The sequence below is a fragment of the Chionomys nivalis genome, chromosome 1, assembly GCF_950005125.1.
Source record: "Chionomys nivalis chromosome 1, mChiNiv1.1, whole genome shotgun sequence".
Classification (NCBI taxonomy): domain Eukaryota; kingdom Metazoa; phylum Chordata; class Mammalia; order Rodentia; family Cricetidae; genus Chionomys; species Chionomys nivalis.
Genome location: NC_080086.1, coordinates 146,540,232 through 146,557,045, shown reverse-complemented (window position 1 = coordinate 146,557,045; position 16,814 = coordinate 146,540,232). Strand labels below are relative to the sequence as shown.

The 16,814-nt window shown below is 43.7% G+C and overlaps 1 protein-coding gene across 1 annotated transcript in view; it reads right to left on the bottom strand.

Moving 5' to 3' along the window:
- Gsdme (gasdermin E) overlaps window positions 1-16,814 on the bottom strand; it is a 68,507-nt gene that overhangs the window by 40,074 nt on the left and 11,619 nt on the right. Inside the window, exon 3 of the mRNA XM_057763093.1 lies at window positions 12,714-12,906. Coding sequence (XP_057619076.1) covers window positions 12,714-12,906 — 193 coding nt within the window. The remainder of the gene's footprint in view (window positions 1-12,713; window positions 12,907-16,814) is intronic.

Sequence of the window (16,814 nt, the reverse complement as noted above, 5' to 3'; positions counted from 1 at the left end):
AGCAGCAGCCCCGGTTACCGCATTGACTTGTGACATTCCAGTGGTTGTGCTCAAGTAATTTCCATTTTAATTAATAATGACCCCCAAAAGGGGACTGCTGATGGCAACTTGGATGTGCCCAAAAGATGCTTGAACATGCTTCCTTTGATGTAAGGCAGATCTACCTGTGAGACTGCAGGAAAAATGGCGCTAATTGTTGTCGGTAACTGACTACCAAGTTACATGGCAAGTGTAAGTCCTCAGCTGCTCACCTCACATGCCCTGATGACACAGGCTTCTGTCAAGGGACATCTCCCTAGGAAGGGATGGGTGCAGCACGGTAAGATAGCCATTTACATGACTTCACAGTGAGCCACGATTTAATTACAGTATATCGATCTATTTTATGAGTAGTTTACCTTCTCTGCCTGGTTTATAGATAAAGCTTTACCATACACGTGTACATGACAAAAATAGTCAACAGAGGACTGAGCCTATGCTCAGCTTTATCACACATTGGAGACCTTGGACCCTGTCCTCTGAAGTTAAGAAGGGATGGCTGTAATGAAAAAGGGCTCTGTGTGTGTGTGTGTGTGTATATATGTGTGTGTATATATGTGTATGTATGTATACACACACACACACACACACACATATATATATATTTACTCAGTTGCAAAGAAGATGTAGATAGTTTCATGTTTGCAAAAAGAAAGCTGGGGCATGATGCTAACTGCGCGTGATTCCCCCAGTGACTGGACCGCCCTCCCCCACCACACCTGTTCCTCATGCATTCGTTTCTGGCATCGTATCTTCATCCCACAGAGCAGCCCAGAGAGGCTGAGAGGGAAAATGACTGAGCAATTACAGATGCTCGCCCTTTTAGGTGATGTAATTAATTAACCGCTGTCAGGTGACGCGGCGTGGCAGCGGGAAGATGAGAAGCGAATGAAGCTGAGCAGTGAGGTGAAAGCCGAACTCACCCTTGGGAATTTTCTTCCTTTTCCAGCTCTGTGCATAGCAGCTGGACTGGAAAAAAATCATACGGTTTGTGGGTCTGGCCTTAAATCCTGAGTCCAGGCAAACTAATTAATTTCTGAATTCCACTCCTCGTATGTAAAATGAAGATAAACCAATTATTCTCTCAAGTGAGCAGTGCTCAGTGTGCCACCAGAGCCCACGTGACTAAGAAGAGCATGCCAGGAGGGACACGGGAAGACCAAGGAGCTCACAGCAGATGGCCCCTCAGCACGCTTGGCACCCCAACAGCAGGGTGGGGATGTGCCTCTTAAGGGGGACATTGCGTCTAGGCTGGGACACGAAGAATAATTAGGAACTGACTGGGTGTGGCAGGAAGAAAGAGCTGGGTGTGGATGGAAGCAGTGAAGGAGCCTTCAGGTAGGACCTAGGGGAAGACAGCCTAGTCTGTGCCCCTGAGGAACTGAAGTCAGGTGACAGGCCTGAAGGTTGAGGAGAACACGGAGAGCAATGGTTCTACAGAGGCCATGTTGATGTAGCCAAGAGGATATTCAGACCACTTCCTGGCTAGGGAAGGCACACAGGAGTATGAGCTGGGTGTGGTTAGTGACACGATCTGATTGGCTGTCTGTGAAGGAGTCAGAGGTGGAAGGGGCCAGAAGAGGACTGACAAGAGAGAGTGACAGAAAGGGTCAGGAGGCTGCGACGATGAGAACAGAGAAGATCAGCACTCAAGAACAAGAATCAACGGGTGAGAGGTGTGTAAAGAGAAGACGAGGAGGGAGCCGTATCCCACCCCAGCTTTTTGGCTGAAGCGGATGAACACTACTCACTGTGAAGCTCCGAGGAGCGTTGGAGAGAAAGACAGGAAATTCAAAGCTGGGTGCTGTCAGCCATACCAAACTCTGGAGAGCCCAGAGGAACATACACACGCCACCTGAATCCCAGCTCCTGACCCAAGCCAGCCAGCGCAGCCATGGACACTAGTTCATCACCTGGTACCAGCACCTTCCGCTTCTAAGCTCCATAGCTCCTGCCCTGCCTCAGCATGCTAGCCACATCTCTCCTCCAGGAGCACCAAGTTACCCCAGGCCTGATAATCAGGCTCTGCTGTGTCAGAAGTGAACCCACTTACAACCATGCTGACGGGATTAGGGAATTTACCACATGCCAGGTGCAGCTGTCCAGATTCTGTTTATGTTCTTGTCTAATTCTCAGAAACGCGTGTTTGCTAATGAAGTTCAGGGTAATGAAGGCAAAGGATCCTGGCTCCTACGTGTTGGTTCTGATTAAAAAATATTGTAGACCAGGCATGGTGGTGTACAGCTTTAACCCCAGCACTCAAGTGGTGGGCAGATTTAAGCCCAGTCTTGTCTACAGAGCAGATTCCAGGACATTCAGGGCTATATAGAGAAACCTGTCAAGAATGAAAGAAAGGATGGAAGGAAGAAAAGAAGGATGAAGGGAGGGAGGAGATAGAAAGAAAGAGAGAAAGTTTGTGGAGCCAGGTAGTAAGTGGTGTACACTTATTACGTTATTCCTTAATTTACATTATATCATACTTTCCACAATTATTTTTTCATTTTAGGAAACAAGCCTTCCAGATATGACGGTGCAATATATATTTTTAGCTTATTTGTTCAGTTTTTAGAGAAAGGATTTCTCTGTGTGGCCCCGGATGTCCTGGAACTCACTTTGTAGACCAGGCTGCTCTCAAACTCACAGAGATCTGCCTGCCTCTGCCTCCCGAGTGCTGAGATGAAAGATGTGTGCCACCACGATCCGGTGATGGTGCACATTTGTAATCTGAGCACTTGGGAGTCAGAGGGCTGGGCTACACAGTAAAATCCTATCACACACAGAGATATTCACACTGAACCTAGTTTACCACCCAACCATGGGTCTAAAAACAGCTGCTAACACTAAGAAATGAGTGTAAGGTGTCTCTGCTGACTGTGCTCACTCTAGACCTTAGAGTGCCCTCATTTAGATGACCCTCCTCATGCCCATGCTGCCCCTGAAGGAGGAACAAAGAGAGAGAGAAGGGAGCGGAGAAGTGCAAGAACGAGAGCGCATGACGATCAAAAGCTCTCCACAGAGAAATGAACCCAGGAGAAAAGAAAGGCATGTCCAACTTGGCCGTGTGTGTTCTTAAAAAGCAAGACATGATGAAAAAACTATTAAATCAAATCCTGGATAATTGTGAAGATTTATTGCCATGTTGTCTCACATGTATATCAACTTGTATAACTAATGGAGAGTTCGTCATCAAGAGCCTATTTTCTCACACCAAACACACTGGACCAAAGAATAAATAAATAAATAAATATCCCCTCACCACATAATAATCAAAACAAAACAGACAGAATAATGAAAGAATATTAAGCTGCAAAGAAAAAGGTCAAGTAACATATAAAGGCAGACCTATCAGAATTAAACCCAACTTCTCAATGGAAACCCTGAAAGCCAGAAAGTCCTGGACAAATGTGCTGCAGACATTAAGAGACCACGGATGCAAGTCCAGACTACTATACCCAGCAAAGCTTTAACTCACCATGGATGGAGAAAACCAGATACTCCATGACAAGACCAGATTTAAACTGTACCTATCCATAAATCCAGCCCTACAGAAAGTATTAAAAGGAAAACTCCAACCCAAGGAAGCTAACTACACCCACAAAAATACAGGCAACAGATAACCTGACACCAGCAAACCCTAAAGAAGGGAAACACACAAACACTACCACTGAAAAATAACAGGAATTAACAATCACTTGTCATTAATGTCTCTTAATATCAATGGACTCAATTCAACTATAAAAACACACAAGCTAAGAGAATGGATGCGAAAGCAGGATGCATCCTTCTGCTGTATATGAGAAACACCTCAACCTCAAAGACAGACATCACCTCAGAATAATGGGTTGGGAAAAAATTTTACAATCAAATGGACCTAAGAAACAAGCAGGTGTAACTATCCTAATATCTAACAAAATAGACTTCAAACTAAAATGAATCAAAAGAGATGGAGAAAGACATTTTATACTTATGACAGGAACAATCCATCAAGATGTAGTTTCAATCCTGAACATTTATGCCCCATATACAAGAGCACCCACATATGTAAAAGAAACATTTCTAAAGCTTAAATCTCAGGTCAAACCACACACACTAATAGTAGGAGACTCTCCCCAGTAGACAGATCAACCAGACAGAAACTTAACAGAGAAATAAGAGAACTTACAGATGTTATGACTCAAATGGATTTAACAGACATCCATAGAACATTCCACCCAAAATACAAAAGAATATATCTTCTTCTCAGCACCTCATGGAACCTTCTCTAAAACTGACCACATACTCAACAAAGCAAACCTCAACAGATTAAAAAAAAAAAAAAAAAAAAAAAAAAAAAACTGGAATAACCTCCTGTATCTTATTGGATCACTATGGTTTAAAGTTAGACTTTAACAACACTAATCGCAGAAAGTCTACAAATTCATGAAAATTGAAAAGTTCTCAATTGAACCACCCCTGGGTCAAGGAAGAAATAAAGAAATAAAAACTTCCTGGAATTCAATGAAAATGAATGCATAACATAACCAAACCTATGGGACACTATGAAAGATGTGCTAACAGGAAAGTTCATAGTGCTAAGTGCCTGCATAAAGAAAACGGAGAAATCCCACACTAGGTACTTAACAGCTCATCTGAAAACTCTAGAACAAAAAGAAGCAGACTAATCCAGGAGGAGTAGATGACAGAAAATAATCAAATTGAGGGCTGAAATCAATAAAATAGAAGCAAAGAAAACAATACAAAAAATCAATGAAACAAAGACTGGTTCTCTGAGAAAATCAACAAGATAGACAAACCCTAATCCAAACTAGTCAAAAGGCAGAGATAGAACACCCAAATTAACAAAATCAGAAATGAAAAGGGGGACATAACGACAGGCACCAAAGAAATCCAGAGAATCATCAGGTCATACTACAAAAGCCTGTACTCCACAAAATTGGAAAATGTAAAAGAAATGGACAATTTTCTGGATAGTTACCACATACCAAAATTAAATCAAGACCAGGTGAACAATTTAAAAAGACCTATAACCTGCAAGGAAATAGAAGCAGTCATCAAAAGCCTCTCAACAAACAAACAAACAAACAAACAAATAGCCCAGGGCCCAATGGTTTCAGTGCAGAATTCTATCAGAACTTCAAAGAAGAGCTAATACCTATTCTCCTCAAAGTGTTCCACACAATAGAAACAGAAGGAGCATTGCCGCACTCTTTTTATGAGGCTACAGTTACCCTAATAACGAAAACACACAGATACTCAACCAAGAGAGAGCATTACAGACCAATCTTCCTCATAAACAATTATGCAAAAATACTCAATAAAATACTGGCAAACTGAATCCAAGAACACATCAAAAAAAGCATCCACCATGATCAAGTCGGCTTCATCCCAGAGATACACAGATGGGTCAACATATGAAAATCTATGAATGTAATCCCCCATATAAATAAACTGAAAAAAAACCAATATGATCATCTCATTAGATGCTGAAAAAGTACTCAACAAAATACAATACCCCTTCATGATAAAGGTCTTGGAGAGATCAGGGATACAAAGAACATATCTAAACATAGTAAAAAGCAATATACAGCAAGCCGACAGCCACCATCAAACTAAATGGGAAGAAATTCAAAGTGATTCCACTAAAGTCAGGAACAAAACAAGGCTGACCACTCTCTCCATATCTATTCAACATAGTTCTAAAAGTTCTGGCTACAGCAATAAGACAACAAAAGGAGATCAAGGGGATACAAATTGGAAAGGAAGAAGTCAAACTTTCACTATTTGCAGATGATATGATAGTTTACATAAGTCACCCCAAAACTCTACCAGCGAATTTCTACAGCTGATAAAAATGTCCAGTAATCTGGCAAGATACAAGATCAAATAAAAAAATCAGTAGCCCTCCTATACAAAAAGATAAAGAAGCTGAGAAAGTAATCATAGAAAGATCACTCTTCACAATAGTCACAAATAACATAAAATATCTTATGGTAACACTAACCAAAGAAGTGAAAAACCCATTTGACAATACCTTTAAGTCTTTGAAGAAAGAAATTGAAGAAGATATCAGAAAATGGAAAACTCTCCCATGTTCTTCGATAGGTAGGATCAACATAGTAAAAATGGCAATCCTACCAAAAGCAATATATAGATTCAATGCAATATCCATCAAAATCCCAACACAATTCTTCAAAGACCTTGAAAGAACAGTAATCAACTTGGAAAAACTAAAAGCCAAGAATAGCCAAAACAACCCTGTACAATAAAGGAACTTCTGGAGGCATTGCCATTCCTGATATCAAACTCTATTATAGAGCTACAATAATGAAAACAGCTTGATATTGGCATAAAAACAGAAAGTTTGACTAATGGAATCAAATCAAAGATCTGGATGTTAATTCACACACCTGATTTTTGACAAAGAAGCTAAAATTATACAATGGAAAAAAAAGCATCTTCAACAAATGGTGCTGGCATAACTGGATGTCAACATGTAGAAGAATGCAAATAAATCCATATCTATCACCATGCACAAAACTCAAGTTCAAATGAATTAAAAACCTCAATATAAATCTGACCATACTGAACCTGATAGAAGAGAAAGTGGGAAGTAGTCTTCAATGCATGGGCACAGGAGACCACTTCCTAAATATGACACCAGTAGCACAGACACTGAGAGCAACAATAGATAAACAGGACCTCCTGAAATTGAGAAATTGCTTCTGTAAAGCAAAGGACATAGTCAATAAGACAAAAAGGCAGCCTACTGAATGGGAAAAGATCTTCACCAACCCCGCATCAGACAGAGGACTGATCTCCAAAATATATATAAAAAAAATCCAAGAAATTAGACATCAAAATTCCAAATAATCCAATTAAAAAATGGGATACAGATCTAAACAGAGAATTCTCAACAGAAGTATCTCAAGTGGCTGAAAGACACTTAAGGAAATGTTCAACATCTTTAGCCATTAGGGAAATGCAAATCAAAACGACTCTGAGAGACCATCTTACTTCTGCCAATGATAGCTTGTGCTGGAGAGAATGTGGAGTAATGGGAACACTCCTCCATTGCTGGTGGAAATGCAAACCTGTACAACCACTCTGGAAATCAGTATGGTGGTTTCTCAGAAAATTGGGAATCAATCTACCTCAGGACCCAGCAAGCAATACCACTCTTGGGCATATACTCAAAGGATACTCAATCATACTACAAAAGCATTTGTTCAACTATGTTCATAGCAGCATTATTTGTAATAGCCAGAACCTGGAAACAACCTAGATGTCCCTCAACCGAATGGATAAAGAAAATGTGCTACATCTACACAATGGAGTACTATTCAGTATTAATAAATAATGACATCTTGAAATTTGCATGCAAATTAATAGAACTAGAAAAAACCATCCTGAGTGAGGTAACCCAGACCCAGAAAGACGAACATGGTATGTACTCACTCATAAGTGGATACTAGCTGTAAAGCAAAGGATAACGAGCCTACAGTCCACGACCCTAGAGAAGCTAAGTAACAAGGTGAACCCTAAAAGAAACATGTATAGATCCCCCTGGGAAGGGGAAGTAGACAAGATCTCCTGACAAAATTGGGAGTATAAAGGTGGGGGAGAAGGGAGGGCAGAAGAAGGGGAGAAGGGGAGGTGGAGGAGAACTTGAGGGAATGGGATAGTCGAGATGGGGGAAGGACAGAGATGGAGAGCAAGGAAAGAAATATTTTGATTGAGAGAGCCATTATGGGGCTAGCACGTAACCTGCTAATAGAGAAATTCCCAGGAATCCACAAGGATAACACCAGCTAAGACCCTAAGCAGTAGTGGAGAGGGTGCCCGAACTGACCTTGCCCTGTAGTCAGATTGATGACTATCTTAAATGTTACCATAGAACCTTCATCCAACAACTGATGGAGACAGGGGCAGAGAACTACACTGGAGCACTGGGCTGAGTTCCCAAAGTCCAGTTAAAGAGTGGCAGGAGTGAGAATATGAGCCAAGAGGTCAAGACCATAATGTGTTCACCCACTGAAAGAGCTTACCTGAGCTAATGGGAGCTCACCAACTCTGGTAGGATAGGGAAGGAACCAGCACAGGACCAAGCTAGACCCTCTGAATGTAGGTGACAGTTGTATGGCTGGGGCAAACTGTGGGGACACTGGCAGTGGCACCAGGATTTGTCCCTGCTGTTTGTACTGGCTTTGTGGAACCTGTTCTCTTTGGATGGATACCTTGCTCAGCATGGATATAGTGGGGAGTGTCTTGGTCCTTCCTTAGAACAATGTGCTTGTCCTCTGGGGAGTCAATGGGCGTGGGGTGGGATAGAAGGTCCAGGGATGGGAGGAGGGGAGGGGGTGGGAACTGGGATTGGTATGTAAAAATGAAAAAAGATAGTATGTTTTCTTTTTAATAAAATAAAATGAAATAAATAAGACCCAATTTTTAAATTTCCATGTATACACAGACAACTATGATCAGCTTTACTGAAATTTGCTTAGAGGCAAGGTGAATAATCCAAATTGGATGTGTTTTTATAGTAACAATCAACTCATGCCTTGAGAGGCCAAAGAAACAGAAAACAAAACACACAACAAGCCCCAAACCCTCCATGCTGCCATAGCTAGAAGCAAAACTCAACCTCAAAGAGAAAAATCTGCTGTGTGTTCACTCACACCTAGACACATCAGAGTGAACTCCCGAAGACCATGTTGCCTGGGGAGAGTGAGGCCAGGAGCTGGCACGACTTACTAAGTCCATCCAAGTTAATTATGAGGAATAAGGTTCTCCAGATTCTGAAAGATTCGAGGCAGTCATGTGCTGGCTGGCAGAGGTGGGGTAAAGTAGGGTTATTAGGCTTAAGACAGTGGCACGTGGCTGCTGGATGACAAAAGACAATACTAACCCTATCTGGAGAGCTTTTACACAGATATGTTCATTGAGAATGCTCAATACATTTGTCCATCTGCATTTAAAGAAATAGAAGACATATATCACGATAGTTTCCATCAAAAATGTTTACACTAAACCCATAGCTCATTAAAAACAATAAGATCCTGGCACCTATAAGGATGATTTCCTAAACTCTAAATGAATCTTCTATATACATGGGTATAGTTTCAAAGAGAATGGGGTTTGAGATATGGATACATTTTGTAGGGAATATAATTAATTCTTGGAGTTTTCTTCTTTCTTCTGGTGCTGCCCGGGCCAATCTGGGGGCCTTCAGCGAGCTCAGCAAGTGAACCACATCATCAAACTACACACCAGCTCTAAGACTTTTAGCTACAAAACTTGTATACAGATGATATCTTATCTAAATGACTGAAATAAAAATGCCTGGCTGCAAATATGCCCTTGAGAATATCCAGTACCATGACATCGCTGGTGACCGTGCCCAAGGTCAGAGCTGTATCCACAGCACCTTATCAAGCCTGATGATGTTCCAGGAGTCCAAAGATGGGCAGACCACACAGATAAGAATTTATTACTCTAGTGTGAAGTCACAGGAATGATAGCGATTGGTACTCATCCAGAGACTTGGAAAGCACCACCCCTGTTTTTCCCAAACAGCTCACCTTTAGCTTTCAGCAAAATGTAACAAGTGGGCAGGTGGGCTCTGCACTAAGCACCTCCTGGGGCCAGGTACTGTACCTATTTCTTTTTTCTGATTTTTCAGTGTTGGGTTGGACCCCAGAGCCCACGCATACAGATCCTACATCCTGACATGCATTCTCTAACATGTTCCTCGTCTCTTAGCTACCACTCCCCAAACCGTCCCATCTCCCGTCACACCTGCAGCTAATGGGTGAACCGTCTTCCCAGGTGATTTCAGCCATGTCCAGGCGGAGCAGGCCTGCCTGACATCCCAAGTACCCTAGGAAGACAGGACCCATTCTGCACTTCACCTGTAAACACCCTCAGGGGTACTCCGCATCACATCCGAATCACGTTTACCTCCACCAAATCAAGTAAGATTTAGAGGAAAGGATAGGAGACTTGGAACCCAGAACTCCTGGGTTGAACCCCAGCTGTAGCACAGAGACTGGGCTCTGTGACTGGGAACAGTTTCCCTTTCCTAAGCCTCAGTTTGCTCACACTCAAAAGCCGTCAGCTGTGCAGAGAAAATAAGCTGAGAAATAGCCACTGCCTGGCACATAGTAGGCGTCCCGAAGGTGGCTCTCCCCTTCTCCCTTCCTCTTCCCTCTTCTAAGTCTTCTCCCACAGCTATTTAACAAGATCCCTACCCCCGCCCCCAAGCTTCCAGTTAACAGTAGCTTTTACACCTGAATCACGGAGACTTTCTTTCAAGTTCTGCATCAGGTGATATGATCGCAGAACATTGCCCAACTCTGGTTCCTGAAATAGAAACGACAAAACTGCAGATTGAAGCTAAAAGGGGATGGGTAAGAGTAGGGGAGCAAAAGCTCTGGACTTTCCCAGCCTCCTTGTCCCCCTTCCTCCATGAAGAGTGTCACCAGAGTTAGCAAAGAGAATGAACATCGCCCTGTTGAGTTTGGTTGCAGATAAACAATGCCTAACCTCCCCCCGCCCCACCAACCACCACCGTGTCCATTGCAGGAAAGAAGGAAGGTGCCTTTGCTGAAAAGAACAACAGAGAAGGGAAATAAGATCAGCCATGGAGTGATCGTACCTCCCACCCAGTACCGCCAGAGAGACCCACAAGTTCTCTGGCCGAGAGTGAGGAACTGGGGGAGTCCCAGGAAAAGCCATGAGGTATCAAATACATGATAGCACTCTTCCGTGTCCATTAAACAGGGCAGCTACAGGTGCCTAGCTTGAAAGTCTGACATTGTCCAGCCTGTACTAAATCTGCTCACCAAATGCTTGACATGTATGTTTCGTTGTATTTTTATTTATTACTTTAAAACATACTTTTGCTCGAAAAGCATATCATTCTTAGAATCCTAAAAATAAGGATTTACTATCTTCTGATTATCATCTTTGGCATTGCCAGGGATAGAGCCCAGCCTTGCATGCACTAGGCGAGTGCTCTCCAACTGACATAGCCCACCAGCCCTAAGAACGGCAGAAGAGACAAGCTACCTACATCTAAATATAAGTGGCTTTTCCACTGATGCGCATGCATTTGCATTCGAATTTTCTGTCTTAAGTGGGAAAGGGTGATAAAAATGACACATGGGTACGCACATACGGCTCTGTACACATTGAAATACCATCTCCCTCAGATCTCTGCACTAACTTCTCTCTTGGTCCCCTGGCTTCTGCCCATCCATTCTCTTCCCGACCCAGTTACCAAGAAAATCCATCTAAAGAGTAAGTCAACATGTCACTTTCCTGCTCAGAATCTCCAGGGACATCCTGTCTTACTTAGATTGAGAGGCAAAGTCTTTCCAGTGGCCTCTAGGTCCTGAGGAACCTGGATCTCCCCTGGCCTCCCCTTAGTCACCCCAGGGCAGCTATCCGGGTCACAGCACTAAGTGTCCTTGTGAAGGACCCTGCTTGTTTCCTCTTTCTTCAAGGCTTTGTTCTCAGGCCAGTTTTTCCAGTGTCTTCTCTGGCCTCGCTGTAAGACAGCGTCCCCCTTTGCTACGCCTTCCCAGGCTTCCCATCTCATTAGTCTCCTGCATGGTTTATTTAACTCTGCATTTGGAATCTCTCACACTAGAATTTGGACAGAAGCCGCAGCATTTTGCTCGCTGCAGCAGCCCCAGTATGGAGAGTATATCGCATTCAGTCAGTGGAATTACTTGTTGAATGTTGAATTGACATGAGGCAGAAAGTCAGTAAGGATGAGTTATCCTGGGATAAAAATGAATAAACACAGGATTTCCTTCCAGACATTGAAGTGGTAACCCAGCACTTCCCCCATGAAGCCCGGCCCTTGTTCTCTTCCCCAGGAGAAAGATGAAAAGACACAAGGTAGACGTGAGAGTTTCCTGTTTCTGATGGCTAATATTCAAAACTGTGGAGGCTGGTGATGTAGTCAGCTCTCACCCAGAGTATGGGAGGCCCTGGTTCAAACACCAGCACTGAGATAAAATAAACAAACCAACACAACAACAAAACAAAACAAAAAACAAAAACAAAACCATCACTGATTCTTTGAACAGGACGTGACAGCAGAGACCTGTAACTTGAGCACTCAGAAGGCTGAAGTAGGCCAGCCTGAGCTACACAGGGAAACTGTCACAAATGAATACACTAATGAAAACAAAAACCCCATAAGCAAATCAGGGGCTGGCAGGATGGGTCAACGGGTAAAGTCACTAACCCAACTACCATGACTACTAAGGACCACATGGCAAAGAAATGACTCCAGCAAATTGTCCTCTGACCCCCATGTGCCTACCATGAAACATGCCCCATGCCCTAACCCCCCCACACACACACATACAAAATAAATTTAAAAAATTAAAGCAGGACTCCATCTTTCTACTGTTGGCATTTTAAATATATATATATATATATATATATATATATATATATATATATGCAGCGCTTTCCAGGTCTCCACTCTAAGGTAAAAATAGTCAGTAAATTCAGAAATAAAGAATGTTCTCTGACAAAGTTTCAGGACTACTTCAATCCATGCTGTTTAGTAAAGTCCACATTTTGGCAGAGGTCCAATCAAATGACCTTCAGCCATAAGATGTCTAAAGGCCCAGCGTGCAGAACGGAGCTCCCCTTACCTCCCTACTGCGTCCTGAATGAGCTGCTGCAGATCCACCTCCTGCTTCCTCAGGGTTCCAAACGAAGAGCGGCCCTCCACCAGGCCTTTGCCACCAACATTCAGCTTGACCTTGCCCACAGCCGTCCTGATGCTCCCGCTCATATGGTTCTCAAACTTACTCTCATATTTCACGAAGTCCGACTCCACGACCACTGGAAAGAAGAGAGCAGAGGAATCTGAAGGCAGATGGCTCAGAGTTGTAGGCTGCCCAGCTTCCCAGCAGCCTCGTGGGAAACCCACACCAGCATCCAATTGTAAAGTGGGCAGCTGTACTTGAGGGCTTTAGAAAAATGTAGTCAGCACACCTACATGATGACCTACATGATGACTGAGCGCAGCCATGGACTTACCAGTGTCTAGGGGTGCGTAACACCTCTTTAGCCACTGTGATGGTTTATATTGATTCTCAACTTGAAAGGATCTAGAATTATCTAGGAAACAAAGCTCTGCATGCCTAGGACAGAGTTTCTAGATTGGGTTAATTGAGTAGGAAAGTCCCATTCTAAAGATGGACGGCACCATTCTGTGGGCTGCCGTCCCAGACTATACGGACAGGACAGGGCGTAGTGAGCTGACTGTGGACATGATGTGACCCATTTCCTCTTTCAGACCTTTCTTGCCATGATGGACTGCACCCTCAAAATGTGAGCCAAAATAAGCTCTCCCTGAGGTTGTTCTGGTCAGGATTTTTTGTCCCTGCAAGGATCGAAAGTAACTAAGATGGCCGCCAGCTGGGGTAAAGACTGGAAGGGGATGAAAATGAAGAGTGATGGGTGATACCTGTGCCCACTCTACTGCTGCAGACCCCAGAGGAGCAACAGCATGGCGGATCCTCCTGGCCAGTCCTTGGACACCCTTCCTTCCCACCACCCATCCTAAAGACCAACTCCCTAGTCCTCCTTAACATCTCCCAGCAATGTAATGTTTACATTATATCTGAGCTCTAGCCAGACGTTCAGTTCCTTACCATGTTAGTCACTAGGCATACCCAACCCCCTCAGCTGCCCCAGACTCACTTGCTTTCCATCCTGGTTTTCCATACTCTAAGGAACACTGCAGTACCACCTAGCATTCCATTGTCAATCAAGTCAGCTGGGAATACAGCCTTGTTCCTCACTGACCATCAAATGTCCTACCACCAAGCTATGACCACATGAAAGTGAGGGCCATCAGTATGCCTTCAAGGTCCACTCTCTGCTCAGAACCCTCAGCCTTGGGTTTGGGGTTTGATTATTTTGTCCCCACCCCCTTCCCCCACCCCTGCTTTCTCTTTTCTCTCTTGGGTGCTCAGTATTGGATCCAGGGTTTCATATATAGTAGCCATATATTCTACTACAAACATATGCCCCCAGGCCACTGTCCCCATTTTAATCTGTCAAGATACAACTACAAAAAACTTCAGCATCCATCACCACTATTTGGTGAGGATGCAGAAAAACCCGTAGTGGGCATCACCCCTGTCTTTTCACACCCTTCTCCTAAGTCTCTCCTAGACTCCAGACTGATCCTCAGAAGGGATTTTAAACTATCCAAGCCTGACAGATTCCTTTCTACTCACCTCCACAAGCAGGGACTGTGTGATGGGAACCAGAGTCCAGGTATAAGCTTCAAAGGCCCCTGCCTAGTGACCTATTTCTGCCAGCTAGTCCCATCTCCTATGGATTCACTGCTCTCAGAAGAGCACATAAGCTGGAGACCAAGCATTCAAAACATTAGACTAGGGGGTATATGTTTAGATTCAAAATGTAGCAGTCCCCAAAACAGGTCACACAGCAAACAGGAAGAAATCGAGAATAAATGCATGAAATGTCACCCTAGACACTCATGTAAAAAAGATGTCACTTATCAAGTTGTAACCTGAAAGAAGGGGACATTGGGCTCTCAGGGAGCCACCCCCAATTCAATCACCACCCTCCCCCTCCCTGTTCTCAGCAACACCCGTGCCAGGGTTGAGGCAACAATGATGAAGCACCCTGAATCTGCTCTTCCCAGCCACGACTACAATAGGACTCAGGAGCCAGCCTCAGCTTTGACCTCGGATGGTGACCATATTCAGGAATCCCTTATCTGTGGTGACAAGCGACATCACCAGTCTCACTTAAGTCTGCACGATCTTTCAAGATACCACCAAGTTAGCCGGGCGATGGTGGCGCACGCCTTTAATCCCAGCACTCGGGAGGCAGAGGCAGGCGGATCTCTGTGAGTTCGAGACCAGCCTGGTCTACAGAGCTAGTTCCAGGACAGGCTCCAAAGCCACAGAGAAACCCTGTCTCGAAAAAAAAACCAAAAAAAAAAAAAAAAAAAAAAAAAAAAAAAAAAAAGATACCACCAAGTTATCATTTCAACACCACAGAGAGAAATTCCAGGACTCAGCAGCCCTTGGTGTATTTTATGATGTTTTCCCTCTTGTGCCAAAAAATACGTCACTATTTTGCTACTCAAAAGAGATTCTACCATCAAGAACATAAACCTGGGTGCAGAAGGGGAGTGCTGGTGGATATTGTCAACCTGACAGGCTCTGGAATCTGCTAGAACACGAGCTCCCAAGCATGCCAGAGGAGGCTGGTCTAGAGTAGGTCACCTGAGGTGGGGAGAGTCATCCTAAACGTGGCGGCACCATTCTATGGGCTGGGGTTCTGGACTGGATGAAAAGGAGACAGCCAGTCAAAAGCTAGACTCCACGGCTCCCCGCTTCCTGGCTGTGGATGCAGTGTGACCAGCAGTATGTCTCAAGACCCTGCTGCCATGACTTCCTTGCCTGGTACTCCCTGAAACAGTGAGTTAAAATATACTGTTTCTTTCTTAAGTGCTTCCTGTCAGATATTTGGTCACAGAAATGAAGAAAGGAACGGGAGATGACATGAAGTTCAGATCAATCCATCCTCCTGTTCTGTGGCAGCACCAGTGACTGGCTGAGGGCAGCATTGACAGAAAGGCTCATCTGGAAGCAAGTATGGAGTCTGCAGACCCAAGTGAGCGACTCTAGCTCCCTTTCCTTTCAGACAGGCAATCGCAAAAGGCTGAAACTTTCACATGGGCACAGGAGACCATTTCCTACGTATAACCCCAGCAGCACAGACACTAAGGGCATCATTGAATAAATGGGACCTCCTGAGACTGAGAAGCTTCTGTAAAGCAAAGGACACTGTCACTAAGACAAAAAGGAAACCCACTGACTGAGAAACGATCTTCACCAACCCCACAACTGACAAAGGTTGATCTCCAAAATATATAAAGAACTCAAGAAACTAGACCGTAAAAGGCTAATCAATCCAATTATAAAGTGGGGCACTGAGCTGAACAGAGAATTCTCAACAGAAGAAGTTCAAATGGCCAAAAGACACTTAAGATCATGCTCAATTTCCTTAGCGATCAAGGAAATGCAAATCAAGACAACTTTAAGATACCATCTTACACCTGTCAGAATGGTAAAATCAAAAACACACAATGATAGCCTTTGCTGGAGAGGTTGTGGAGAAAGGGGTACACTCATTCATTGCTGGTGGGAATGCAAACTTGTGCAACCACTTTGGAAAGCAGTATGGCGGTTTCTCAGGAAATTCGGGATCAACCTACCCCTGGACCCAGCAATACCACTCTTGGGAATATACCCAAGAGATGCCCTATCATACAACAAAGTATATGCTCAACTATGTTCATAGCAGCATTGTTTGTAATAGCTAGAACCTGGAAACAGCCTAGATGCCCTTCAATGGAAGAATGGATGAAGAAAGTATGGAATATATACATATTAGAGTACTACTCAGCAGTAAAAAACAATGACTTCTTGAATTTTGCATACAAATGAATGGAAATAGAAAACACTATCCTGAGTGAGGTAAGCCAGACCCAAAAAGAGGAACATGGGATGTACTCACTCATATTTGGTTTCTAGCCATAAATAAAGGACATTGAACCTATAATTCGAGATCCTAGAGATGCTAAATAAGAAGGGAAACCCAAAGAAAAGCATATAAGCATCCTCCTGAATATTAACCTTCATCAGGCGATGAAAGGAGACAGAGGCAGAGACCCACATTGGAGCACCAGACTGAAACCC